We start from the raw sequence: 23,633 nt of genomic DNA on the forward strand, positions 1-23,633 counted from the left end.
CCCACTTCTTGGGGCCGTGGAACAGACTTCGATGTAGCATTATAATTAGATCACAACCATGTCGAGAATTGTGGAGGAATTTTGAAATAATTGCAAGCTCTTCAAACATGCATATCACGCTCTGAATGCCTTGATGCTACAATGCCTTGATGCTACTTGATATTAGATGACATGACACGGTGGCAATGGACCTCGGCGGTTAAGAGATATCAAACGTTGACGTTAACTCAGTGTTGCTCGCTGGTTGCAAGACTGTAAGACAGGTCGTCTCTGGTTGCAAGTTTCAAGCCAAATCTGACCCAGTGACTCTTCCCTTGTTCCAACCGGACTTTATTCGAGTTTCAAAGAGCAAGGACATGTACAAAAGACATGTATGGTGAGTCTTGAAAATCTTGCCCGGAAGCGAATGGTGGTCATTTTATTCAATTTGCGACGACTGCCTATTACTCCGTGTACCGATCGATTCAAGGTAAATAAGATGAGATTGGTCGCACGCCTTTGGACTATGTATACAATCATTCGTTCATCCCCAACGATGTGCCAACAGCCTCTCAAACACGCAGTGTTACCTACCATGAGCACCTTAAGTCGTAACGTCGTGTTTCCGCAGCTCCCGCTCACAGCCACGCGAGGCAGAGCACCACCGCGCCCAGACCCGACGCCACGGCGCAATACGCCTCCAGCAGCCGTCGATCTGCCGCTCTGCCGATGCCGCTCTTCGTCGACGTCGTCGCAGCAGCCACCGAGGACGACGCGGACGACGAAACAGACAACCCCGTGATCGTCTGGCCACCACTGCACGCGCCTCCCACCGGCGCCGTCTCCGTGGGCGCAACCGACGCCGACACAGTCGAACTCACACCCGCAGCGCCCGTCCTAGAGCTTGTCCCTGTCCCCGTTCCCGTCCCCGTCCCCGTTCCCGTCCCCATCCCCGTCCCCGTCCCCGTCCCCGCAGCCCCCGGAACATAGCATCTAGCCGTATCGCCCGGCAAGCCCGACCAACACGCTAGGCATCAGAGACACCAACAGTCGCCCACGTAGCACATTTAGCGCGCCACGCGACGAGCAAGTCGGTCGACGCGAACGAGCCCCCGCCGCCGCTTCCGCCAATATCATAATCTTGCGTCAACACAAATACCCAGCATCTTGCAAGACGCTGGCTCCCGAGTCCAGACTTCAAGATGCGGCCTTCAGCTCGCTTATCAATGACGTGTATGGTTGGAATGTGGCTAGCATTTTTCCTAATACAACGTCTTTGCTGTGAAACTATTGAATGGGGGTTTGTTTTTCCGAAATCCTCATTGGCCTTTTCCGATATGGACGGACAACTGATTGGGTGGTGGGGCCAGGTTCGAGACCCGACAATCACCGCCCGTTGTCACTCGACTTCCGGGTGGCAATTTTGCACCTGTCTAAATTAATTATACTCGACGACGGGATGGCTGATCACACAGCATAGTCGATCCCAACGTCCACGCGCACACCAGGTGCGCGTCCCAGGTCAGCGTGGACCGGAACGGGATGTTGGATAGGAAGATGGGTGCTGCTTTGGATAGGATGGTTGCGCTTGCGATCGCGCTGCCCAGGATGTCGCGCTGCCGTACGGCACGCCATAGTCCCGTCACGGGTTCGGCTGCGCGCGGCGTGAGGATGGCGGCGGTGGCATACGAAGGCGCTTGTTGGCGGCGGGAAAGATGACGGTAGGGCTCCAGCATTGCCATGTCTTTATGACCGATTTTGGTTGTCAGCGATTCTTCCTTTCTATTCTTTTTACTTGTTGTGGGGGGTCATGGGTATGTGTGATATGCAGTGAGGTTGTGAGGTAATATCAGGTTTGTAATTAAAGAACAGATAGGTGGGCACGCCGAGGTCGCAAGAAAGGAGAAAAAACAGGCAGGCCCACAAGAGAAAAATTAGCCCCAGAAAAAGGCAATAGTCACGCCAAAGCTGGTGAAAATAAACCTGGCCCCGAAGCTCTCATTGTTCATAAACCGGTCCAAGGGCGCGTTTCGCGCGGTGGCCTCGTAGTACAGGATTATGCCTAGAAAGCTACACAGTAGGGCCACGAACAACACGAGAGTGACAGACTCCGTGGAGATGGCGCGTGGCCGTTTCTTGATCGTCTCTCGTTTTCGACAAGTGGTGTTCGTTTTGCTTGTTCTGGGTGTGCGTTCTTGTTCTGGGTATGCGTTCTTGTTCTACAGGCGTTGGGCTTTCGTCCTCGACGATGAAGATGCCGTACTAGCCGGTCCCCTTTTCTCCCGCCGTGTAAAAACCAAGGGCAAACCTCTTCCCTGACAGCGCTACTCCAAGCCTTTTTTTTGTAATTGCTCCCATTTGGTTTCACCTCGACGGGATTAGCGCAGACCGAAGCAACTTCTTGGCCGGACTCCCCTCGAGCAGCGACGCGGCGCCAATGACGCTCCAGGGGGCCGAGGCCAGCCCGGTACGCCAGCGAGCCAGACACACGCCAACAGGCACATGATGACCAGGAGCCCTTCGGTGATCTTAGCGGTCATCTCGACAACCGTGAGGCTTATCGGGCAGTATCCCGCAATGAAAATGGGGAAGGGGATGTGGTCGCGGCACTTCCCATACGGATACATTCCCACAGACTCGGTCGACAGAGTGGTGAGCAGGGCCGAGCACAGCACAAGAAATATTCCGAGAAGCGGCAGCGGCTCGTAGTGCTGCCAGAGCAATTTGAAACTCGTCACGATGCCGTCAATGCCGTCAATGCAGCCGGGTGCCAAGAGCAGCGACTGCTGCTGCTGCCCCTTCAGGCTTTGATGATCCCCGCCGCCGCCTGGTGAGGGCATGAAACGGCAAGAGGTTTTGGATGTGTGTGCTAAGGATCTGGATGTGTGTGTTGAGGATCTGGATGGGAATCGAGACCAGCTTGCTCAAGATGACGGGCAGAAACGAGCCAACAAAATAGTCCTTCGACATCGGTTCGATCAGAATTGTCCTTGGCAACACTGGCAACAAGTCTGGCTCCACTGAAGAAATGGAGTCGGCGTTTGCCACGTACCCCATTGTAGTTGCCGTCATGACACCGTTGGAGTCTGCCAGCGGAATTTTCACGGTGGTTACAGGCGCATCCGTGGTGATGGTGCTAGTCGGCATCCCTCCACTTCCCCTAACATACATTGAAGTCAATCGCCGCGTACCTGTTAGCTGCCCTAGAGAATCTGTGAGCGTAATGAGCTGTGATGCGGCCAGTCACCCTGGCAATGTTGCATTGTTGCTCATCGCCACGTAGCCAGTCGTTGTCGTGGTCACCCCACCCGAGCCTGTAAGTGTCAACACTGTGGTGGCCACTGGCGCGTCGGTGAGCATGATTTCCGTCGTAACTCCCATTTGATCGACAAGAAATGTCAGCACGATTTAGCGAACGACGGTAGTCCGGCCAAGCTTGAGGGTCGTAAGCTGAGACGGGTCCAGAAGCCTCGGGCTGTCAGTCGGTGAAATATTCATTTGGGTATTTTCGTAGGGGAGGATTGTCCTCCTGCGAATCTCGTCCAAAAAGCAGTCCGATGTCACACCTGGGTCTTGAACGCCCGTACAAGAGCCACCGTCCTGATCCCTCAGGTCAGCAGCAACCCCCCTGAAGCCAGTGGTTACACGGGCGCGAGAACTGCCTGGATAAAGGTCATAGAAGAACATAGCACACCATATTTCGCAATAATTAGGGTTGTTCGTAATCCACTTGGCCCAGTAATAGGCATCGCAACGGTCGCCGACATCTTGGCCCTCGGGGACAGGAGTGGGAGACAAGTCAGGCCCGTGTGTCCGTACGGACTTGAAAACAAAATTTGATAAGCTATATTCCTAGCCGTGGGGATAGTCGCGAGCGACTGGATGACGCTCGGGACTGGATGACGCTAGGGACTGGATGACGCTGGAGAAGGGGATGTATCGCGTAGTTGGATCTGATTGCTGTAGAGCTGACGACGAGACTCGGCGTCGCAGTGGGAGTAGTCGAGTTGGCATAAGGTGAGGATGGTTCTTGGACTGCAATGACCTGTTGGACTTGTGCTTCCAATTTCTCAGTCGACGTTGATTGTAAGGAATACGATTGGGCCCTATTCGCAGGCACTATTGAGAGAAATCCTCGGCCGGGTTCAACCGGAAGGGTACGTCTCGCATAGTCCAGGAGAACCGAGAGACCACAAATCGACAAGAATAAAAAGGTCAAGAATGGCCATCGAAGGGGAACCGGCTTATAATTTGGGAGCCCTGGGTGGGCGACAGTCCGATGCTGCGGCATCTCGAAGGCGTTGGGTAGGCGAGTAGGCGATTAGCACCTAAGTCGGTGTAGATAGGTAATCCTATTTTCACAATGATTTAAGGAGTTCCATAGGCTACCCCACGAGGGTTTAAGCGACCAAATATACTGGCATTCACGCATCAAATCTCTTTGGGGTGATCGTTAATTAGATGCGCCTGTCTGCCTTTATCAAGGTAGAGGCGCAGCGCTAATTCGAACGAGTCACCGGGTGTCTACTTCAGCAGTGTTGGTGTTTGATTATGGGTGTTACTGGAACACAGGCGACGCAGGGCTGCAGTCCTGCATTGTAAATATACATGAAAGAGTTGCGGCGCAGCCTGTATCAGGACACACATTTCCGACCGAGTTGTGATGCTGAAGTACCTAGGCAGCGGGAAATTGAGGGCGGAGAGCCCGTCTGAAATTAATCCAATTACAAGCATTGACGAAGTGGTAAAGGGGCCACTACAGGAATTCGCAGATGTGAACACGACAGCGAGAGAACCCCTCCACCCTAGCCCTCCAGTGCATGCTTGAGGTGAACTTAGCAAAGAGCGTGACGTGGCGACAGTGGCAGCCTGGCACGCTGGTGAGGTTATTGATTACGAGTCTTCCAGCAGAGCCGCGATCCGAATCCGGTTGGCATACAATCACACCTGTCCCAGGAATCTTGGGTATGTCAGGGACTAACGCAACCATTTCAAAAACCCCGCTCTTTCCCGGGAATCCAAGTTGCTGGCTTCTGGGAGATGAGCATCGTCACGCCGCGGTTGGCTGGCAAGACCTCAAATCTCTGCTGCCTACTCGCATCGCCCAACTAGCTACAGCCTAATAACCAGCAAAATATACCGCCTTTGGCGCCCTGGTCAGGCGAGGCAGCGTGACAGACAACCCTCGACCTCGCCACGCAGCGGGACGGACACCGCCCCTGAGCAGACAGAATCTGCCGGCAATAAGCAAGCCGCCCCGCAGGCCCAGCGTTGCGATATACGACGTGGCACACCAGCCGAGGCATGGAAGTTCTCGAACGACGCAGCAGACTAGAGCTGATTGGCCGTGCGAGCCCAGACGCCGCCGTATCTGCACTCCGAACCCCGGTCTTGGCTGGCAGGCGCTCGGCGCCAGAGGTCGGCAGTCAGTGACCTGCACGCTGTTGCGGTCTGCTTCCAGGTTACCGCCCAACACGGCCCGCAGCCGGCAGACATGTCTCTGCGGAGTCCCTCACTGCCGTGGCCAAGGCCAAGGAAGGCCCTGCAATACAAAGCAATACTTGGGTGCTGTCTGGCCCGGGCGGGGACATGTCGTCAAGGGTCTGAAAATAGATGGCCCACCTCCAAGCTGCCAACTTGTAGTCAACCGTTTACCTGGTCAGCGTGGGGCAAGCTGTCGTGAAAGATGTTTGGACTCTGCGAACCGCATTTCACCCACCGCATCCTTTGAAAATTAATTAACTGGTTGGTTGTTGATCCTGTTGGAGCACCAACACGACAGGTCCAACAGCGTAAATAAAGACAGTGGTTCAGACGCCAGCATATTCATCTCCGTCCTTCTTCTCGCCCGGTGGCGACCAACGTGCGTCTACCCACAGGTGAGAAGCAAGTAAACATGACACTTGCAGGGCAAACAAAGCTTCTCGAATAATTCCGTGGCGGCTTCCGCCACACCTTCCAGACTGGCCCCTCGCGCGGGTCGGCGCCGTCGAATGGGAGCGCCAATGGCTGTTGACGTGCCGGTTTTAGGCGGAATCGTGGGCACAAGACTTTTTAATACGGGGGAAATGAAAAAGGCTCAGCACCGGGCCTCCTGACCCCCGCATTTTATATGGACGACGGACGTCGACAGGCGTCGTGGCGGCTAACAGGCGCCAAGCCGCTTTCTGCCCGTGGGATAATAACAGGCAGTCATCAGGGAGGGCCTTGGCGTTGGGAGCAACAGACTTTTATATCTTTGGGCCCGCCATGGTCTAGACCTTTTGGGGGGGACAGGTCTCGCATCGCTCGCTTCGCTTCTTCGAACCCGGCCAAGACGAACAGCAACCCAGCAAAGATGAAGTGGCTTTCTATCGCGCTCGCGCTCGCGGGCCCGTCGCAGGCGGCGCTGCGGTTCGGGTGCTCGACGCTGACGATCCAGCGGCTCGACCCGCTGGTCGAGCCGGGCAGCGTGCCGTCGGCGCATCTGCACCAGATCGTGGGCGGCAACGCCTTCAACGCCAGCATGACGGGCGACATTGGCGAGCAGGGGACCTGCACGACGTGCACGTTCAGCGAGGACTTTTCCAACTACTGGACGGCCGTCATGTTCTTCAAGCACTCCAACGGGTCGTACAAGCGCGTGCCCATCATGCAGAACACGGCCCTGCCCAACGGCATCAACGGCGGCATGACCGTCTACTACACGCAGCTCGACTTTAACGGGAATGGCAAGGACAAGATCACGTCGTTCAAGCCCGTAGGTGCCCTTCTACTCCTCTCCAGACAGCACTGACAAAAGAGACAGGGCTTCCGCATGACCGTCGGCAGCCCGACGGCAAACTCCAACACGTGGAAGGGCCTCAAGTTCGTCTGCCTGGCGGACAAGGGCACGCGCTTCCCGGAGCTGGACGACTTCCCGACCAAGTCGTGCAAGGGCGGCATAATGACGGTGCACCACTTGTAAGCGCCCCCCCCCCCTTCTCTAACCTCTCTCAAGCTACCAAATCTCACAACCCACAAACAGCCCCAGCTGCTGGGACGGCAAGAACCTCGACTCACCGGACCACCAGTCGCACATGTACAACACTGTCAAGGACGCGTTCACGCCGTCAGGGCCGTGCCCGGCGTCGCACCCGGTCAAGATGCCACAAGTCGCCTACGAGACGCTGTGGGACACGACGCAGTTCAACGGCATGTGGCCGGCGGACGGGTCGAACCCGTTCGTGCTGAGCTTCGGCGACGGCAAGGGCTACGGCACGCACGCCGATTATTTGTTTGGCTGGAAGGGCGACTCGCTGCAGCGCGCCATGGACTCGAGCTGCATGTTCCAGGGCTGCGAGAACGGCAAGCCGCTCAAGTCGCAGGCCGTCGCGCCCATGAACAAGTGCGCCGTCAAGAGCCTGGTCAAGGAGGACATTGATGGCTGTGAGTTTCTCTCTCTCCGGCGCCGTGAGGACAAATGCTGACATTCGCAAACAGGGCTGCCGCACCTCCCCGGCATGAAGATGTAAAGGCCGCTTGGCTTGGGCATTGGTTTGGGCACTGGTTTCAAGTATTTTGTTAGCGGCAGAGACGGTGGCGTGATAAGATGGGTGCTTGAGTGCATTGTTTTAGTTATAATACTTTGAGACATTCAGTAGCAAGACTTACCAGATCTGTGAAGTTCAGTGCAAAGTGGCAGGCCTGTAAGACCAGAGATCCTTAGGCGGTTGACATTTCTTTTTTTGGATGCCAGAGCATGCGTCTGAGATAGTTTCGGCGGGTCTTTGGCGGACGGTTTGAAACAGAGAAAGAAAAAAACAAAGATTGGTAGACGGGATCAGACAATCTATGTACATCACAAATTCACCGCGCCTTAGCAAGCTCGAGCGGGCCGCCTGGCTTCGTCGCCGTAATGGCCACATACCGCCAGCGGCCGCGGCCACGATACGACTCGACCCCGGCGATGGTGTTAATAAAATACCGCTCCAGCCCGAGCAGGCGGACAAAGACGTAGGGCACAATGGCCAAGACGAAAAAGAGGCGCGTCATAGGCTTGATATTCTCGGAAAAATCGCGGACGACGACGTCCTCGAACCCGGCCTCCTCGAGCATCTGCTTGAACACGCCCGGGTGCGAGCGGTGGTTGGTCGGCATGGCGGCGTACTGGTTGATCTTGCGCATCGAGGCCGCCATGTCCTCGGGCGCGTCGCCAACGAGCTCGTGGTCATATTCAAAGTGCGCGACCCGGCCGCCCGGCCGCAGGAGACGGTAGAAGCCGGCGAGGACCGCTTCGGGATCCGTCGCGTGTACAAAGGTCTCCATGGTGTAGGCCCCGTCGAGAGACTCGTCGGCGAGGCTCTCGAGGTGGTGATAATCCATCTTGTGCACCGCGATGGTGTTGTTTGGCAGGCCCGAACGGCTAATGTTGCGGCGCGCCTTGGTGATATGGTGGTCGACAATGTCGATGGCCGAGATACGGAGCCCGTGGGCCTGGGCCATGCGAAGCGCAACGTGGCCGACTCCGCAGCCAGCGTCAAGCACGTGAGCGCCGCGGGGTAGGGCGAGAGCTTCAGCTAGCTTGTCTTCCATCGCCCTCAGCGACGTTGAGAGTGGGAATGGCCAGTATGTGCCGCGGTTCCAGTACCCGAAATGGCGGGTGCCGCCGAGAAGCAGGCGGTACCCGATGCGGGATTCAAACGAGTGGTAGTACGTTTGGAGCTGGGGGTTTGAATTCACCAGTGAGGGTGTGTCGGACGGCTCGGGCAACAAGGCTGCCATGGTGGATTTTGGTTGGTTTGGTTCGTAGTTGTCGCGCAGAGCAACTCAGGAAACAGGACGCAGAGAGTGTGGAGGTGGAGAAGCGGTTGGTCGGTTTTCGCATTTGGTGGCGGGGGCAAACCCCTCCTCGGACTCGTGGGCGGAAATCCATGCTGCACGGTACTCCTCAGAGTCCTCACACCGTACTAGGGGCACGAAACCGGGGCCTAGATTGAAATTAGAATCGATGCGTCGCCAAGACCGAAGGCTCCCTGGTCTCAAGTCCATCTACAGACACAAGCAACGGGATCCAGCCGGAGATGGAGAGAGCAGCTCCCGAGACGCGTAGTAGTGCAGCTAGACTGACTTGTCAGGAGATGCGACGCACAGCTAGATCGCATCCGGAATATTTCCGCCGACGGGAACCCGGAAAATGGCCCTGCCGCTCTGCGTCATTGTGCCGGCCACGGTTGTGTGTGCGCTTTAAGTACACCGTTTGCCGCGTCTATTTCTACGTTGAGGATTTCACGTCTCTCCAAACCTAGCCCGTTAGCATCTTTGTGACGGTGAGCCAATCTGTATCTTTCTGGGGAAATGCGTAGATATTACCGGCAATTGTGTTTCTCTGTTTGGCGTTGCAGGGAAGGCTTTTCAATTTTCGGGTTTATTCATGTCCGATACTACCAGCCGGGATGTTTATCTCAATGATTTATGATTCAATGGGCTTCTACCGAGGTGCCTAACTCGAAGTTGATCACGTCCACTTTTGCGCATCACGCTTTGCAACATGAACATCAACCAGATGGAGTGAAAGTAGTTCACAGGGCATCATTTGTCCCTATGAAGTAGAGCAAATTAACGGTCGTTCGCCCACCGTCCTCTGCGAAGCGCCGAAGAATCTTCACCTCCATAGACTCCGGTAAACTGCATCGCCCAGTGGTTGGCTCTCTCCGTTCAGTCGGCTCACAGGTTATCCCCCTGATTCTTCCTTAATCCATAGATCTAGTGAGACCTACCTCCGGGGTTCCAGCTTGAGCAAGTTACATATCGAATACCAATCCTGAATCGCTAGTCCGAGCGCCTTTCGCCGGTTTTCTATCCGTTCTATGTGGTTGGGTTTCAAGATATCCTTCAAAAGTTGGACCCCAATGTCAATTTTGACCTCCTCAAACTCGGCCGCCGGCGAACAATCTGCGTGGCCTTCGAGGCAATCCAATTCAATCTTATGGAAAATATTGTTAAGAACACCTAGCAGCATTTCAGGTCTTCCCGATATGTCGCTCGCGTTTTCAGAGAGACTTCCGTTGGAAGATTCCATCAGTCCCCGGTAGATACCGCTAAGGATAAGCATATCGCATCTCTTTCTTTCTGACACGGAGTCAGAATCGAGCTGCCGCTTCTTCTTCACAGACACAGAGCATGCAGAATTATTCCCTGCCCGCAGACTGATTTGTTTGTGGAAGAAATCGAGTGCTCGTTGAATCATGTTGAGTCGGGCCTGTTGAATGACCTCTATGCGTTAACTAGGTCAGTAAAATGCCGTGCGATGGAGTAACCAGAGACCTTACCGATCAGATCCGGGGGTCCAAAGTGGTCCCTGTTTATAAGTGCAAAGTTGGTTTTGGAGGACTCATAGACGAGCCCGCCGCTACGGCCATCCACACATGGCCGAAAGACAGCGGCAATTAGATCTTTGGGGTAGCGCCAGTGGTTCCCAAGTTCCCAAGCCACATGTATCCTTGCGGCGCGATCTGAAGCAGGGATCTTGGTTACACTCTCTAGTGTCTTCGTCCATTCCTTGACGCAGGGTCTAATGACGTGAACTACGTCGTACTTGTCCACGAGGATAAGAATTTGGTAGATCTGGGTGAGGGAAGGCGTGAAGGTGTTAGGCAGACACTGGAAGCGTGCGTGGATGATATCCAATATGACTTCCAGCGCCGTCGATGGATCATCTGGGAGAGAGACGACCCACTGTCCTTCTTTGGGCTTTGCTTCGGCCCACAGGCCAAACAGCATCTTCTTCCAGACCGGGGAGGCACGTCGCAGCGCCGAGGAACAGACGCGAAAGAGGCGGTGTTCGGATTCCTCAAGCTCTGATCCAACTCGCAGAAGAAGGTCGCCGTCTTCGTCTATGTTGACGTTCATATTCACAATTTCTTCCAAAAGCGATTTCTTGATGCGCGCGCTAGATTCCATGATGGGCTCGTCGGCCATGGCTAGGGCAGCCCAAACACGAGTAGTTAATTTGCAGCAGGTATGCGCGGGCGTGAGAAGGAGCAGGTGCTTGGTTATATGATGGAACGAGCCGTCCGAATGCCTCCCTTTTCCAGCGCGTGCGATGGATTGGAACGTACCGGTTGTGCCAGTTGGGCCGCCTCAAGTATATTTGGTTGTGGTTGATTTGGTTGATTTGATGGATTTGGTTGATCTGGTGGATTTGGGTGAGGACTAGAAAGTGTGTGCAAGGGCAAGACCCTTTCGTCAATTGCAGCATTCTTGTTCTGTTTGTCCTCGTGCCGGCCGATTGAGTTTGACACCACGGCACGGGCGCGAGTCTTCTTAGTCTACGTGTCATCGGGTAGCAAATCCATGGTTGTGCCGAACCTTGACGGCTCCGGGCCCTTCAAAGTCCAGGTGTGTGGAGCGGAGCGACCGGCATGTGATGCGCCAGTTGTAGCCGGATCCGAGAACCTTTCGTGTTGGACTTGTGCTTCGTGCTTCCGCCGGGTATTGGCTTTTTTTTTTGACCAACGTTTATATATCACATGATGGAACAAGTTGAAAACTCGGCTCCTGTGGTGTGTTGCAATTAAAGTTTGTTAACGAGCAAAAGAACCGGCCTCTACCTAGTGGCGGCAGCAATGAGGAAGGAACGAGGCAGGGTCGATTGATTTTACCACACTCCATGGGTAGTTGCCTGAGGAAACTCGGAGAGCGGTGGGATGAAATTAAGGTATATATGGCTCAATGGGATGAATGGCTTTTTAAGGCTTCCATGTCAGATTGTCGTGAGCTGTGCTCCCAGGTGCAATCCTTGCCGTTCGTTGCACCACCAAGACATCAACCCGGGCCCTCGTTGCTAAAAGACGAGACTGCATGTAACTAGAACACCACTAGAGGAGCTGATACTAAAGTGTCTGCTTTCGCTAAAACCAGCCTCGCTAGACGGTGCATTTTCAACATCCAATTGATCTCAAATAAAATCCAACACCAAAACGCCTACCAATACTGCCTCCCCCTCCTCACCATCCGTTCCGTCTCGAACGCCTTGCCCTGCCTGGCCCCCGTCGCGCCCGTGAGCGCAATATACCCTACATCGTCGCGGGGCGCGACATCCGCAATCTGCACGCGCAGGCCTCTTAGCCTGCGCGCGCGCTCAGCGCCGCCCATGGCCGTCCCGCCCGGCGGCACGCAGTCGGGCGGCAGGTGGGGGTTCTCGCGCGTGAGGCTGCTAGCGTAGTCCAAGATGTCAGGCGCAGCAGTAACAGCGCGCAGCACGAGCCCGAGCACGGCCAGCACCATCAATATCCCTGTCGACGCGAGCAGCACGCCGGCCCACGCGCGGTTGAGGCGGTAGACGTCGGTCGCGGTGGCCACGGTGGCTGTGGCAGTGCGCATGTCGGCGCCCGAGTCTTGTGAGGGGCCGGGCAGCTGCGGGTCGGCGGTCACGCTGGCGTTGGTCGCCTGCAGCGGGTCGAGCGACGCGAGGAAGAAGGTGTTGAAGGCGGTCGTGAGGCGGCGCGAGACGTCTGCCAGCGGCACGCCCGCCCACGCGCTCGGATACCACGTCGCGTACGGGAACTCGGTCGATCCGCGCACGAAGTTGTCGGTTGGTGACGCCGAGTAGCGGTCCGTGAACCCGGCCGCCAGCGGGAACGCGCTGAGCAGGTTCGTGATGCCTGGGTTGGCCTGCGTCCACGCCATGAGTGTCGGCGGCGACCAGGTTGCGTTTTGTGAGAGGCGTAGCCGTGTCACGCCGCAGCCGTCTGCTGCCGAGCAGCCGATGTTGAGCTCCACCGCCACGTTGTGCACCGTGCAGTTGAAGAGCGAGTATACGTCGTTGGCGTTGGTCGACTTGGAGCCGTAGACGACGTGCAGCGCGCTGTCGAGGCGGCCCGCCCGGTTCCACCGCCACACGTCGGCCGCCATGAAGAAGCTGGAGCGCTCCGTCGCGTTGGGCTGCTTCGGGACGAACATGTTGGCCCGCAGCGTCGGCTCGTAGTCGCTTACGTTGAGAAAGGTCAGGATGCTGGCGTTGATAGGCATGTCGTGCCCGACCAGAGCGCAGTCAAAGTCTGCGTACGACGCCTCGGCCGTGAAGTTGTAGTAGTTGTTTTGCGCTGCCAGGTCCCGCATCCCCTGGACCTTGATGCCGAGCAGCGAGGCGTAGCTGTCAGCTTGCATGGCGGCGGCGTCGACGTGCTGCCACGTGTACTCGGTGGTACTGTTGCGCGGGAACCGGTACGCCGGCAGCAGGTGCGGGATCTTGGGCCGCGACCACATGTCGGATCGCGACTGCTTCTGCAGCCCCGACGCCAGGAGACTCGCAGAGTAGAGCGTGTTGACTGCTGCCTGGTTCACCGCCTTGTCGGACGCGGAAATCAGCGCCGTCAGGCCGTCGGTCGACGAGTGGTAGATTGTTGCCGTGTCCGTCGTCACGTTGCTCGCCGTCTCGATCAGCCGTGACGAGCTTTGCCCGCCGACCGGGGACAGCGCCCATGTTGAAAAGATGAGAAGGCCCAGGATGATATGCGTCCGTACCTCGAGGAGCCGCACAACCGTCCCTGCAAAGCTCTGACTCCCCAAAAGCTGTTCGAGGGCGCCGATGCTGATGCCGCGGGGCCGCGCCGCGGTCCACAGCGCAACGCTTCGGTAGAAACGGCTGGCTACCGCGGTGAAGATGATGGGGTAGATCGAGGGGCCGAGCCGTGTTGCGTCGACCACGTTCTGACCGTAGTTCGAGAGCGGCTGGCCATCGAGCTTGGCCGCGAGGATTGCTAGTACTGTTGTGCGTGAGTAGGGCAAGACGTCGCCTTGGGCATGTCGGGACTCACTGATGAAGCTGATGGGGAGGATGGTGAGGGCCAGTTCGCCGGCGAAGCGGAGATACCAGCCTAGTCGCCTCTTTTCAATCTGGCTGGGGCCAGTGGGCCATTCGTCTTTTGTGCCCAGGATTTCTCCAACGAGTATTCTTCCCCTCAACAGCAGTCCCATGATCACAAAAGGCTCCAAGCTGGCTGCAAGATTCAAAGGGCGACGTCATGATGGACAAAATTTAGAGTAAACTCAAGCAGTGCGAGTCCGGTTCCGAGTATTAATAGGAAATTGTACGTAAATGGGGAAAAAAGAGCTATCCGTAGAGCTGAGCTCTCAACTCCGAGCCGACGAATGAAATTCGGGGGCCGAATCCTAGGCTCAGGGGCAGTGCAGCTCTCCGGTAGGCAGCCGAGTTCTCAGCGAATAGCAACGCCAATGCCCCCTGAAGCCAGCAAACCGACCTTTCCCCTGCACAGCACCCGTGGCGGTTTCACTGCCACGTTGTTTATTATTAGCTGACGGGAAGGGTGCTTACCAGATGCTCGGGACAGATGCAAGATGCAGCTTTTTCAGCTATCAGCCATCCAATCGCACCTCTTCAAAGGACCGTCGCTGCTAGTTTTCGAAGAATGAAATACGCTTTGAATGTCTTGGATAATTCTCACCCTGCAAATGTTCTTCACACCCCGAGAAGCCTTTCCACTTCTCATGTCTTTGTCCATGCTGTATTGCCCAATATCGCATGCGGTTCTCCCCTTCTTTCGCCTAGGTTGACTGAGTTGATGATGGGCGCGAGGGGCAGATAATTCGGTAGCAAAATCCCTATATCAATCCTTCCAGTCAACGGTATTTCCGTCTTGTTTTCTTTTCGCTTTTCTGTTGCCTACCAACGAGGCCACTGTATCAGGCGATTTCCAACGCCATTCGAAGAGAATGAAGATAGAAAACTCGTGACAGTAGGAATTGGGGAGGCTGTCGAGACCCTTGCTCAATCACAACAGCAGTAAGCACTGGCCCTAAAAACGGGTTCTTGGCTCTATCATGGTTTGGTTAGTGACGCCATGCTGCAGAGGCAGTGGCACAGTCATCCATCCCCGCACCGCCCAGAGGGGAGGGGATGCATGGCTGGCCGTCATCCGTGGATTCGATTTGTTCAAGGCAATCTCACTATCGCGCCCTCGCAATTGGCCACGCCATCTGCTGTTAACCGACCCATAGCAACAGGCACCCATATGCGACCCATAGCAACAGGCACTCGCATATAACCAAGGCACGTCTTGCATCAGTAACTGCCCTACAATCGACATGGCGGCGACGACCAGCCACCCCGGTTCAAAACCGGAACTCATTATTAACCCCAGCCCGTACCTGCAGGCGTAATACGCCCTCTAGAGTCTCGCATCGGCTACCGCTTCGTCCTCGGCGGCACGAAGCACTTTAGTTTCTATGAGAAGGAAATCTCCTGGCCAGTACCCATCGGGAGGGCCCTGCGCGCCATGGAGGACAAGCTGTTCGACGCCCTAGGCCTGCCCGCCGGGTCGCAGGTGATGGATGCCGGGTGCGGCGTCGGCCAAGTGGCTCTACACATGGCGCGGCGCGGGCTGCGCGTTACGGGTATTGACGTGGTCGACCACCACATCGCCAAGACCCGGCAGAACGTGGCCCGCTCGGCGCTCCCGCCCGGCCAGGTCACGGTCCAGAAGATGGACTAGCACCACCTCGAGTCCGTCGCCGACGGCTCGCTCGACGGCGCCTACACCATGGAGACGTTCGTGCACGCCACAGACCCCGAGGCGGTGCTCGCTGGCTTCCACCGCATCCTGCGGCCCGGCGGCCGGCTAGTCCTCTTCTAGTACGACCCTGCGATTCGGGGGACCGCCCGGACGGCGACGACGCGCAGGCTGTGGCCGAGGCCCTGGGCTACCGCGACGTGGTCAACAAGTACGCGGCCATGCCGGCCAACCAGCGGTCGCAACCGGGCGTGTTCAAGCGCATGCTCGAGGGCGTCGGCTTCGACGACGTCGTGGTCCGCGACTACTCGCCGCACATCCGCCCCATGCTGCGCCTGTTCTGGCTGCTGGCCGCCGTGCCCAACTTCTTCATCCCCCTGCTCCGCCTCGAGCGCTTATTCATCAACACGTTCGCCGGCGCCCAGGCCTACCGCTACCACACCCTCTGGCGCTACGTCGCCATCTCGGCCACCAAGCCTCGGGAGATATTCGCGGCCGAGAGCGCCAAGACGAAGTGAGCTTCATTTCCAGAAGGATGTTTCGGTTTTACACATCTGTTGCATGAAGTCTTTGGGCGGGCCTTTTGGCTCTTGCCGAGGAAGCCCACATGGATGGTGCGGCAGGGCGCAAGGAGCTAAAGTAGATGTCTCAGGCAAGCTTGTCGTATCTTTCATAGAGGTGGCTGGTGGATAGAAGGTTTACAAGAAATAGCACAGCCGAGTTTTGCACTTGGTTTCCACCATGACACCGCCAAACCATTCCCACCTCTAGTTATGGCCTCCATCTCGTGTGAGAGAAGCTCCCCTCAACCTACCAAGACAGAGCCACCTAATAGCAGCATTGCACATCGTCCCCGCCTCCGCAGCGATTTCTTCACCGTCTCACATGTTAGTTGACCTAGCAACCAAGAGGGAAAGATCCCCGGAGCCGAAGCTCAAGAGATCGGATCGACACTTACGCGATCCGCTTCCCGTTCGTCGCGTCGCAGTGCGTCGTCGTCGTACACACGCCCGTCTGGCCCGAGGGGCCCTTGCAGAGCTGGAACACGCAGCAGCGGTTGTTTGATCCGCCTGTGGCCGCCGGAGTCCGTCAGCACGCCGTCCACTTGGGGCTGTTTACAACGAGAAGCCTAGACAGCCAAACGCACCCGAGCAGAGCCCCGAAACCCAGTAGCCAAAGTTGTCATTGACGCATGTGGTCGGGTTCCGGCAGGTCCCGTCAAAGTCCTGGTGCAGACAGAATATCAGCCGAAGCGTCGTTATTTGAATTGAAAGACCCCCGCGCATCCCCCGTAGTCGTATAGAGTGAGCGTGACATGTTTGCAGGTATACGTCTTGTTTCTCCGTGAAAATGGGGCCGACTTACACCGTACTTGCTGCTATGATAGGTGCAGCCCTCGCTCGCAACGAGTGCGGCATACAGGGAGAGCATGACGGTGTTGAGAAGCTTCATTGCGAACAAAAACGACTGTTGCCGGTGTCTGGGTCTGGTTTTGGCCTCTGGTCTAGTCACAAGAATCGCTCGAGACCGAGACTCCCCCTCTTAAATACCCCTTTGCTTATCCCCCAGCCACATTCACTTGCCTGCCTGCCTGTTTGAACACCAACAAGCCCTCATTCTCCTCGCAGGAACATCCCTCGGGAGAACTATACGGCGGTCTTACTCTTTTATTCAAACGCCTTTGCGTGCCTACTGCGACGCTGCCATCGCCGGCTGCATGGGTATGTTGGAACATCCAGAGTCTCATTGGCTGGTCGCCCTAGGCTCAGCCTCCAGACCACACCCAAACACCAGACTATTTTGAGGTTGCGTCCCAAAGTCACATCGGTGCGGGGCGGGTGTAACTGCACCTTCCGTTCTAGACTCTTGTTCCTGGCTTCTTATCTGGGCTTTGCGTAGCGTGCAGGGCAGCCGTCGTTCAAATGAGTGTAACGCTGCTCTCGAGACTGTATCGTTCGGTGGTGGCAAGTTCTAGGCTGAAGTGACACCCGCCCCTGTCCAGCATTGTTTACCAAAGGTAAGTAGTAGGTCATACGATCCGAGAGTCATGTCTGGAGCAATGTCTCTAAGTCTTCCTTACGGCTCGCCCTGGATGTTTCTCGCCGAGGGAGGTAATAGCTAGTAGAGTCCTCATTACTGAATCCTAGAGGCCTATCTCTCTCCTATAAATACCTATTACAGGCCTTTCGTAGCCGGCAAAAAGCGGAGAAAACAAAATCCGCCCATCTTGCCTCAAACCAATGTCACTGGCTCCATCACCGGATTCCAGTTGACCGGACCATCATCGCCCGTCCCATCTTCACTCTTACGCCACAGCTCCCCTTGCACCACAGCTCCCCTTGCATGATGCCGTGAACGTACGCGTCGCCAAGGAGACTGAACTCGCCAGGCACGTCTGTCTGTCTCAAGACATGTGGGACACGCGCGCCACCCAGGGCGAAGACCTCATCTCTAGGACGCAAATTACCAGGCTCCAAGCCGAGGAGGCCGCTCTCCGTGACAAACAAGCATCTGCGTTTGCAGATAGTCAGCATGGGCCGGCAGCTCTCCATCACTAAGCACACACGCATAGTCTCGGGGTCTAGTGGAAGATCATAGCTTGGCTGCCAAGACCACACGAGCGCGGCAGCAGCCTGGTTGGCTGCGTCACCGTCAATAGCACCAACGAGAGGCGGGGACGAAGCTCGGGTCTCCTTAAAGAGGAGCGTGTAGACGGCGACTAGGCCGTCGTGATTCCCAACCCAGTCCCGCCTGTTTACAAGGCCAGTTAGCTCATCCTGTTTTCTTAAGTCGAAATAAGCTTCGTTTACCGCTGGTCCGTGTTGGTTGGATCCGCGCGACTGCAAACATTTATCGACTAGGTTTCTACGGTTGTGCCATATGAGATATCGGACTTGGTTCCTCGTTTCATTTTGGCGCTTAGCGGAGTCACATCGCTGCACAGTGTTCGAAATGTGGCTATTTTAGCCGCTTCCCTAGTGAATCGATAGTGGCGATCGATGCGTATTTGAGAAACGAGGTCGCCAATTTCTCGAATCTGGGGATTCCAACTTCCCCTCTTTCCAGTACGTCTTATCGTTCTCAAGCGATGCTCCAGCGGCAAAGCGCGTTTGAGTAGGCCGATTTGTGCGCCATGCAGTCCGAGTTTTCGGGGTTCGACAGTACAATCGACAGAAGTCTGTTCATTCCTTCCACGGTTGAGGCGGTACAGAGCAGTTATATAATCCATACCGGCTATGGCTGAAGATTTTGGATTTTCTCTCCAGTCCGAAACCCATGAGGGCGGATCGAGGCTGGGCAACTCACGTTGCACGTCGGCCAAGATGTCGAGTGTTTTGCTGTCTTCAATAATGGCCCTAGTGTACGTAATACATGTATCTTCTGTTGAAGTGATGTAGCATGGGCAGATTTCGGGGCCAGTGCTTCCTTTGACAATGCCGAGTAAGGCCAAGATTTTATCTCGAGGATTCGAAGCGACTCTTTGTCTTGTTCTTCCTAGTAGCCAGGTCAGGTTCCGTATTGTTTGGTCGTGGTCGACCCGTTGTCCATAACGGATCATATCCCATGCCCATAACAAGTGACTAGTTTGTGCAGAATAGCGACAGTAGACAACCGAGTTGGCTTTTTTTGCTGCGTCGTAAGCGGCAGAAACTGCGGAAAAGTCAATCTTTGTAGTTCCGCATATCAGCTAGCCATGACTGGCCAGAGTTATTTCTTGAAAAGTCCAGGCTCTACTGAGCCATGACCGGTAAAAAAAGAATGTCCTTAAAGAGCAGCAGCGCTTGAGCATATTCTCGGAATCTCGTTCATGCTCTGCCATGTTATCTGGGGCGTTGCTCCACTCTGCCCACTTCTTGAGGGTTGACATGGCAAGTCGCGAGTCTTCGTCTTCCTCCCTAAGCCAGACCAAGACTCGAACGGCATCGGAATAGATGTGTTTTATGAGTTGAACTTGGTGGCCTCTCTCGTCCAGGTCTGCCTGGTTGAAGCATATCGCGTCGATTCACAGGACTCGAGAACTCTGTCCATCCCGGAGATACTGCAAGGCCGTATGCAGCACTTTGGTGACCATGATGGCTGCTCCTGCACAAGACACTGAGACTCAGCGAGATCCAGTGCCCCAAGCATAGGACAGCCCTCAAACCCCAGCAAGGTGGCTGCAGACAAGTTATAGGCCTCAAGCGAGACATGAATAGGGCCCTAAAGTTCGCCTGTTTGGAGGGTAAGGAGACGAGTAGAAGTGGTGGCTTGGAGGGGAACATATTGGTACATGAGACCCGCCGCAGGCTGACAGGCCTCAACGGGTCCCATATCCTGTACAGCGCAGCTCAACATCTGGTCGCTTCGGAAACCTTGGTATCGGCACTTTCTACCGATTACCTAGAAAATAAAAGGACAATTATATAGGTTGAATGATTGCAATGGCAGGCAGATACTGGGCAAGTGTAGATGGCGGCAACGGTGAGATCGAGAGAACGATGACCGAGGGAACGATGACCGAGAGAGTGAAAACATAATTGAAGATTGGGCGCCTTCACAGTCTGCCTTAGGTACTACAGTCGATACCGTACGGCGGCCATGCGGCTGCCTTGCTCAGCCGCCAACTCTCGCCTTTGCACAGGGGCTCCATTCCTTAAACTTGGGGAGGAAAAGAAGTTGAAGATCGTGGGTTTGCCTCTGCTGTGGGTAACAAGGCCGCAAGAACTCGGACAGTTCGGCAAAGGTTTTAAACAACCCGAACAGGACTCAAAGCAAAAATGCATGATCTGAGCCAGATTAATAACGCATGGCGAAATAGCAGCGCATGCAATTGCACAGATTGTTTGGCAGAGGTTGAGCCTACCTAGCCTGGCATCTGTCCCAATCAAGACCCATCCATCCCCCACCCCTAACGTACCCAGGAATATACTACATTTGTTATACCATACGCGCCTGATATCATGTTGATACAATGAACGGCGTAGAATCACTTCTCTGACCTTACTTGGCGAAGAAAGGCGGCACAAGGGCCAAATATCCGGACCAGCACTCCTTCCGCCGCGACCACCTACTCTCCGTAGTCGCCGACTGGCATGCTGAGATCAATCCCGAGCTCGTCACGGAAGAGCTGGTTTATGGTCGAGTTGTCGCGCAGGTACAGCCACTCGCCACAAGCCGTGTCCTGCTTCTCGTGCTGGCCGTCGCCCATAACGACGTAGTCGTAGCGCTTCGGACCCGACTTGGGGGACGACAGCCAGATCTGCTTGTTGGGCGGTTGCTTGTTGATGACGTAGGTGCCAATGTCTCCCCCGAAGCGGAGGGTCAAGACGCCAGCCTAAATCCAGTTAGTCGAATGTTGCAAGCAAAGGCGGAGAGCCAAAGCGGGACGGTATACTCACGGAATACTCAACATCAACATCCTCTCTCGTGTCCTGGATATCCTCCAGATGCGAGACAAGCCTCTCCAGGTACTCGTCTGCAACGGAATGGTACTCGGAGTCGGTTATAACAGCCGGCGTCTTGATGACCGGGGGGAGGTCCACGTCTTTCGGCTGGGGAGGCTTGTCGTCGGGTGTGATGCCTTTGCGCTGGGGGCTGTTGGAGATGAGCCTAGGAGTCACAACGGCGGACGGGAACCGGGCCACAGGGTGGGGGAAAGACGGAGCTGCCGTGAGGCTCGGGGAGCCGAAACGCACGAGTCGAGATGTCCGGAGACCTCGCGAGGCCGCTCGAGCAACGAGTCCTAGACCTTGAGATGCCATGCTGCCGTGACAAAAGAATGCAACAAGACGCAATGCAGGCTCGTGCAACCGAAAGGTCCAATCGAGCGCCGGATTGGGGGGGCACACGTCGGTGACGGCAGCAAGAAATCAAGACTTCACGAAGAGCTGAAAGATTGCTCAAAGTCGTGCGTCTTGGGAGGAAAAGAACCACCCAGGAATGTCATCGGGCGATGGAGCTCGTATGTTTGGAGCTCGAAACCACCCCACTCAAGCTTTCTTTCAGTCAAGCCGGCAGGCAGGGAAACCCTGTCGTTTCAAGTGCGCTAATAAGGCGCTACCCAGCAGGTGGCAGAGACCCTGCGCAGAGACTCTGCGCAGATGCAAGTACCGGCCTAACACCCCTGTCCACTGGCGTCATTTTCCCCCGCAGCCCACAGCACAATGCAGTGACCAGGACGCGGCCAAACTTCGCGGGCTAGCACACCTTGGTCCTAGATATTATTTGACGTTGACCCTGCGAACACGAAATAGTGACAGCCTGCTCGGAACATGATCAACGCATTTCTAGTCTTCAACGGCCAAGGCCAGCCGCGACTGACCAAATTCTACACCCAACTGGTGAGTTGGTCCCTGATTCCGTTCTGCGCGACCATGCACCGGATCTGACAGCAGTCGCGTGGGCGGCCTCGATGACAGGACACGAGCATACAGCAGCGGCTGATATCGGAGATCTTCACGCTCGTCTCAAACCGGCCGCCCGGGTCGTGCAACTTCCTGCCGCTGCCACCGCTGCTCGCCGCCTCGGGCACTTCGCACTCGGCCTCGGAGCCGCACAACGACGTGCCGTCGCTCGTGACGTACCGCAACTACGCGACGCTCTACTTCATCATCATCTCGACGTCGACCGAGTCCCCGCTGGCGCTCATCGACCTGATACAAGTCTATGTAGAGGCGCTGGACCGGCTCTTTGAAAATGTCTGCGAGCTAGACCTCATCTTCAACTTTGAGACGCTGCATGCCACGCTGGGCGAGATGATTGTCGGCGGAGTGGTCATCGAGACCAACATGGACCGCATAGTGGCTGGTGTCAGGGCACAGGGAACAGTGGCGAAGAGACCGGTCAACGAGTCACGGTCAACCGGGCTGGGAGCTGGGCTTGGGATGGGCGGGAACTTTGTCTGGCATGGCCGATGACACGGCAGCACACCACCCTCTCGTCGCCCAGCCGCCCGAATCCCACTTGCCTGCTGAGCCGGCACAACAACCGGAATTATGATATACTTCCCTCCCTGGCATTCGCGCATATCCTCCGAGCCGCCGCTAGTAGAAACATAGAAAGAGCCGTGTCGGGGTTCAGGCCATGAACATTGGTTGGTCCATCTACACCACCATTCCGGCCGCGATGCCACTGCCCCGGGTATTCAAACGCCATGTAAACTCCAAAAGGCGGATCACATATTGTACAGGAGGTGGGACAGCAATTACTACATAGAATTGTTGCATTGTGGTCACTTTGAGGCCGTTGGCTCGACAGACGCATCCTCTCTCCTCTCGTGTCTTTGCTCGGGGGAGAAGACGCCCAAAGCGCCCCAGAACTTCGCTCGGAGCTGTCGGGCCAGTTAGACTTGTAATTCGAAAGCAGGAGAGCCTATATCCTACCCCTTCGAACGGCTGATGCTCGTTTTTCGCGTCCATAAATAGAACGCTGTACACAAGCACGACTTAACACACAGTCAGCCCAAGATCTGGCTGGTCTGTCCCAATTGCGCATCCCCTTACATGATATTGTGAAGTACTGCGTGAGCTTGACGATTTTGTTCCACCGCGGCCGCTGCGCCATGTGTGCCAGCCTCCTCTTGTATCGCTTCTCGAACCGCAGCTGCTCCTGGGGCGTCATCTTGGTGAAGTCGGGTGGCCAGACTTTCTTGAGCTTCGACGGCGCTGTGGCCGATTCGAATATCTGAGGCTTGGGCGCTTGCGCCAATCGGCGTACCAGTGTTGGGAACATTGTCGGCGGAGGGAAAGCGGCTTCCCGTCTCGAGATCAAAGGGTCGAGGAAAAGTTGAAGCGTCTCGCGATGACGCGAAGCATTGGCGCGGGAAGCCACAGGGCTAGCAGTGGCTTGGCCCGCTACGCTACGCTAGTTGCGCCACATCCTGAGACCCTAGGCCCCAGCCCAGGCCCTGGCCCAGGCCCCACATCGCAGTGCATAGGTTGGACCCCGCGGCTGTTACTTACCCCTCCAAACGGCGGCAGGAGTCAATAGAAAATTCACCCCCCTCTGACTCAAAACAGTTGGACACATCGAAAAAGTTCCGACTTGCGAAAACAGCTTCTCTCGAGAGCAGTCTACCCGACAAGCCCAATGCGCAAGGTCTGCAACCCGGCGCATACATAACCTCGGTTGTCGACCGTCTGAGCACCAACACGTACCTGGAATCCGAGATCTGAACCCGAAAAG

The 23,633-nt window shown here is 56.0% G+C and overlaps 14 protein-coding genes across 14 annotated transcripts; 4 read left to right on the forward strand and 10 right to left on the reverse strand.

The window, feature by feature from the left end:
- Positions 1 to 58: 58 nt before the first annotated feature.
- B0T26DRAFT_755551 (uncharacterized protein) lies at positions 59 to 969 on the forward strand (the record flags this gene model as incomplete). The annotated part of the gene is made up of 2 exons (XM_060445975.1): positions 59 to 70; positions 637 to 969. The coding sequence occupies 2 exons, from the start codon at positions 59 to 61 to the stop codon at positions 967 to 969; spliced, it is 345 nt and encodes a 114-aa protein (XP_060291102.1).
- A 396-nt stretch (positions 970 to 1,365) lies between these two features.
- B0T26DRAFT_755552 (uncharacterized protein) lies at positions 1,366 to 1,721 on the reverse strand (the record flags this gene model as incomplete). Its single annotated transcript, XM_060445976.1, has 2 exons — positions 1,366 to 1,408; positions 1,471 to 1,721. 2 exons carry the CDS (start codon positions 1,719 to 1,721, stop codon positions 1,366 to 1,368), a joined length of 294 nt encoding a protein of 97 aa, XP_060291103.1.
- A 192-nt stretch (positions 1,722 to 1,913) lies between these two features.
- On the reverse strand, positions 1,914 to 2,819 carry B0T26DRAFT_755553 (uncharacterized protein; the record flags this gene model as incomplete). Its single annotated transcript, XM_060445977.1, has 2 exons — positions 1,914 to 2,049; positions 2,470 to 2,819. 2 exons carry the CDS (start codon positions 2,817 to 2,819, stop codon positions 1,914 to 1,916), a joined length of 486 nt encoding a protein of 161 aa, XP_060291104.1.
- Positions 2,820 to 6,316: 3,497 nt separating this feature from the next.
- B0T26DRAFT_743485 (uncharacterized protein) lies at positions 6,317 to 7,472 on the forward strand (the record flags this gene model as incomplete). Its single annotated transcript, XM_060444265.1, has 4 exons — positions 6,317 to 6,718; positions 6,767 to 6,921; positions 6,986 to 7,386; positions 7,441 to 7,472. The coding sequence occupies 4 exons, from the start codon at positions 6,317 to 6,319 to the stop codon at positions 7,470 to 7,472; spliced, it is 990 nt and encodes a 329-aa protein (XP_060291105.1).
- Positions 7,470 to 8,870, reverse strand: B0T26DRAFT_440444 (S-adenosyl-L-methionine-dependent methyltransferase). Its single transcript, XM_060435046.1, has 2 exons — positions 7,798 to 8,870; positions 7,470 to 7,503 (listed from the first exon to the last, which is right to left on the reverse strand). Exon 1 carries the CDS (start codon positions 8,719 to 8,721, stop codon positions 7,807 to 7,809), a length of 915 nt encoding a protein of 304 aa, XP_060291106.1. The 5' UTR covers positions 8,722 to 8,870; the 3' UTR covers positions 7,470 to 7,503; positions 7,798 to 7,806.
- Positions 8,871 to 9,871: 1,001 nt separating this feature from the next.
- B0T26DRAFT_861902 (uncharacterized protein) lies at positions 9,872 to 10,848 on the reverse strand (the record flags this gene model as incomplete). Its single annotated transcript, XM_060447760.1, has 2 exons — positions 9,872 to 10,212; positions 10,269 to 10,848. Coding segments are annotated over 2 exons (921 nt in total), but the record flags the coding sequence as incomplete, so codon positions are not given.
- Positions 10,849 to 12,416: 1,568 nt separating this feature from the next.
- Positions 12,417 to 14,131, reverse strand: B0T26DRAFT_836843 (uncharacterized protein; the record flags this gene model as incomplete). Its single annotated transcript, XM_060447521.1, has 2 exons — positions 13,758 to 14,131; positions 12,417 to 13,706 (listed from the first exon to the last, which is right to left on the reverse strand). Coding segments are annotated over exons 1-2 (1,449 nt in total), but the record flags the coding sequence as incomplete, so codon positions are not given.
- A 682-nt stretch (positions 14,132 to 14,813) lies between these two features.
- Positions 14,814 to 15,988, forward strand: B0T26DRAFT_814663 (S-adenosyl-L-methionine-dependent methyltransferase; the record flags this gene model as incomplete). Its single annotated transcript, XM_060447356.1, has 4 exons — positions 14,814 to 15,070; positions 15,133 to 15,434; positions 15,465 to 15,581; positions 15,641 to 15,988. Exons 1-4 carry the CDS (start codon positions 15,046 to 15,048, stop codon positions 15,986 to 15,988), a joined length of 792 nt encoding a protein of 263 aa, XP_060291109.1. The 5' UTR covers positions 14,814 to 15,045.
- A 436-nt stretch (positions 15,989 to 16,424) lies between these two features.
- On the reverse strand, positions 16,425 to 16,922 carry B0T26DRAFT_755559 (uncharacterized protein; the record flags this gene model as incomplete). Its single annotated transcript, XM_060445978.1, has 3 exons — positions 16,425 to 16,540; positions 16,618 to 16,696; positions 16,836 to 16,922. The coding sequence occupies 3 exons, from the start codon at positions 16,920 to 16,922 to the stop codon at positions 16,425 to 16,427; spliced, it is 282 nt and encodes a 93-aa protein (XP_060291110.1).
- A 667-nt stretch (positions 16,923 to 17,589) lies between these two features.
- B0T26DRAFT_788303 (uncharacterized protein) lies at positions 17,590 to 18,748 on the reverse strand (the record flags this gene model as incomplete). The annotated part of the gene is made up of 2 exons (XM_060446816.1): positions 17,590 to 18,221; positions 18,702 to 18,748. The coding sequence occupies 2 exons, from the start codon at positions 18,746 to 18,748 to the stop codon at positions 17,726 to 17,728; spliced, it is 543 nt and encodes a 180-aa protein (XP_060291111.1). The 3' UTR covers positions 17,590 to 17,725.
- A 410-nt stretch (positions 18,749 to 19,158) lies between these two features.
- Positions 19,159 to 19,473, reverse strand: B0T26DRAFT_654993 (heterokaryon incompatibility; the record flags this gene model as incomplete). The annotated part of the gene is made up of 1 exon (XM_060438597.1): positions 19,159 to 19,473. A coding segment is annotated over one exon (315 nt), but the record flags the coding sequence as incomplete, so codon positions are not given.
- A 1,044-nt stretch (positions 19,474 to 20,517) lies between these two features.
- Positions 20,518 to 21,211, reverse strand: B0T26DRAFT_657038 (uncharacterized protein; the record flags this gene model as incomplete). Its single annotated transcript, XM_060438752.1, has 2 exons — positions 20,518 to 20,784; positions 20,849 to 21,211. 2 exons carry the CDS (start codon positions 21,209 to 21,211, stop codon positions 20,518 to 20,520), a joined length of 630 nt encoding a protein of 209 aa, XP_060291113.1.
- Positions 21,212 to 21,634: 423 nt separating this feature from the next.
- B0T26DRAFT_814665 (clathrin adaptor complex small chain) lies at positions 21,635 to 22,366 on the forward strand (the record flags this gene model as incomplete). Its single annotated transcript, XM_060447357.1, has 2 exons — positions 21,635 to 21,790; positions 21,869 to 22,366. The coding sequence occupies exons 1-2, from the start codon at positions 21,722 to 21,724 to the stop codon at positions 22,364 to 22,366; spliced, it is 567 nt and encodes a 188-aa protein (XP_060291114.1). The 5' UTR covers positions 21,635 to 21,721.
- A 391-nt stretch (positions 22,367 to 22,757) lies between these two features.
- B0T26DRAFT_725214 (uncharacterized protein) lies at positions 22,758 to 23,300 on the reverse strand. The gene has a single exon (XM_060442747.1). The coding sequence runs from the start codon at positions 23,178 to 23,180 to the stop codon at positions 22,821 to 22,823; it is 360 nt and encodes a 119-aa protein (XP_060291115.1). The 5' UTR covers positions 23,181 to 23,300; the 3' UTR covers positions 22,758 to 22,820.
- Positions 23,301 to 23,633: the final 333 nt, after the last annotated feature.

Source organism: Lasiosphaeria miniovina (assembly GCF_030549165.1).
Source record: "Lasiosphaeria miniovina strain SMH2392-1A chromosome Unknown B0T26scaffold_7, whole genome shotgun sequence".
Lineage (NCBI taxonomy): Eukaryota > Fungi > Ascomycota > Sordariomycetes > Sordariales > Lasiosphaeriaceae > Lasiosphaeria > Lasiosphaeria miniovina.

Bases quoted from the DNA above. Each gene is read 5' to 3' on its own strand.
- B0T26DRAFT_440444 (XM_060435046.1), bottom strand. From the start codon at position 8,721: ATGGCAGCCTTGTTGCCCGAGCCGTCCGACACACCCTCACTGGTGAAT.
- B0T26DRAFT_725214 (XM_060442747.1), bottom strand. From the start codon at position 23,180: ATGTTCCCAACACTGGTACGCCGATTGGCGCAAGCGCCCAAGCCTCAG.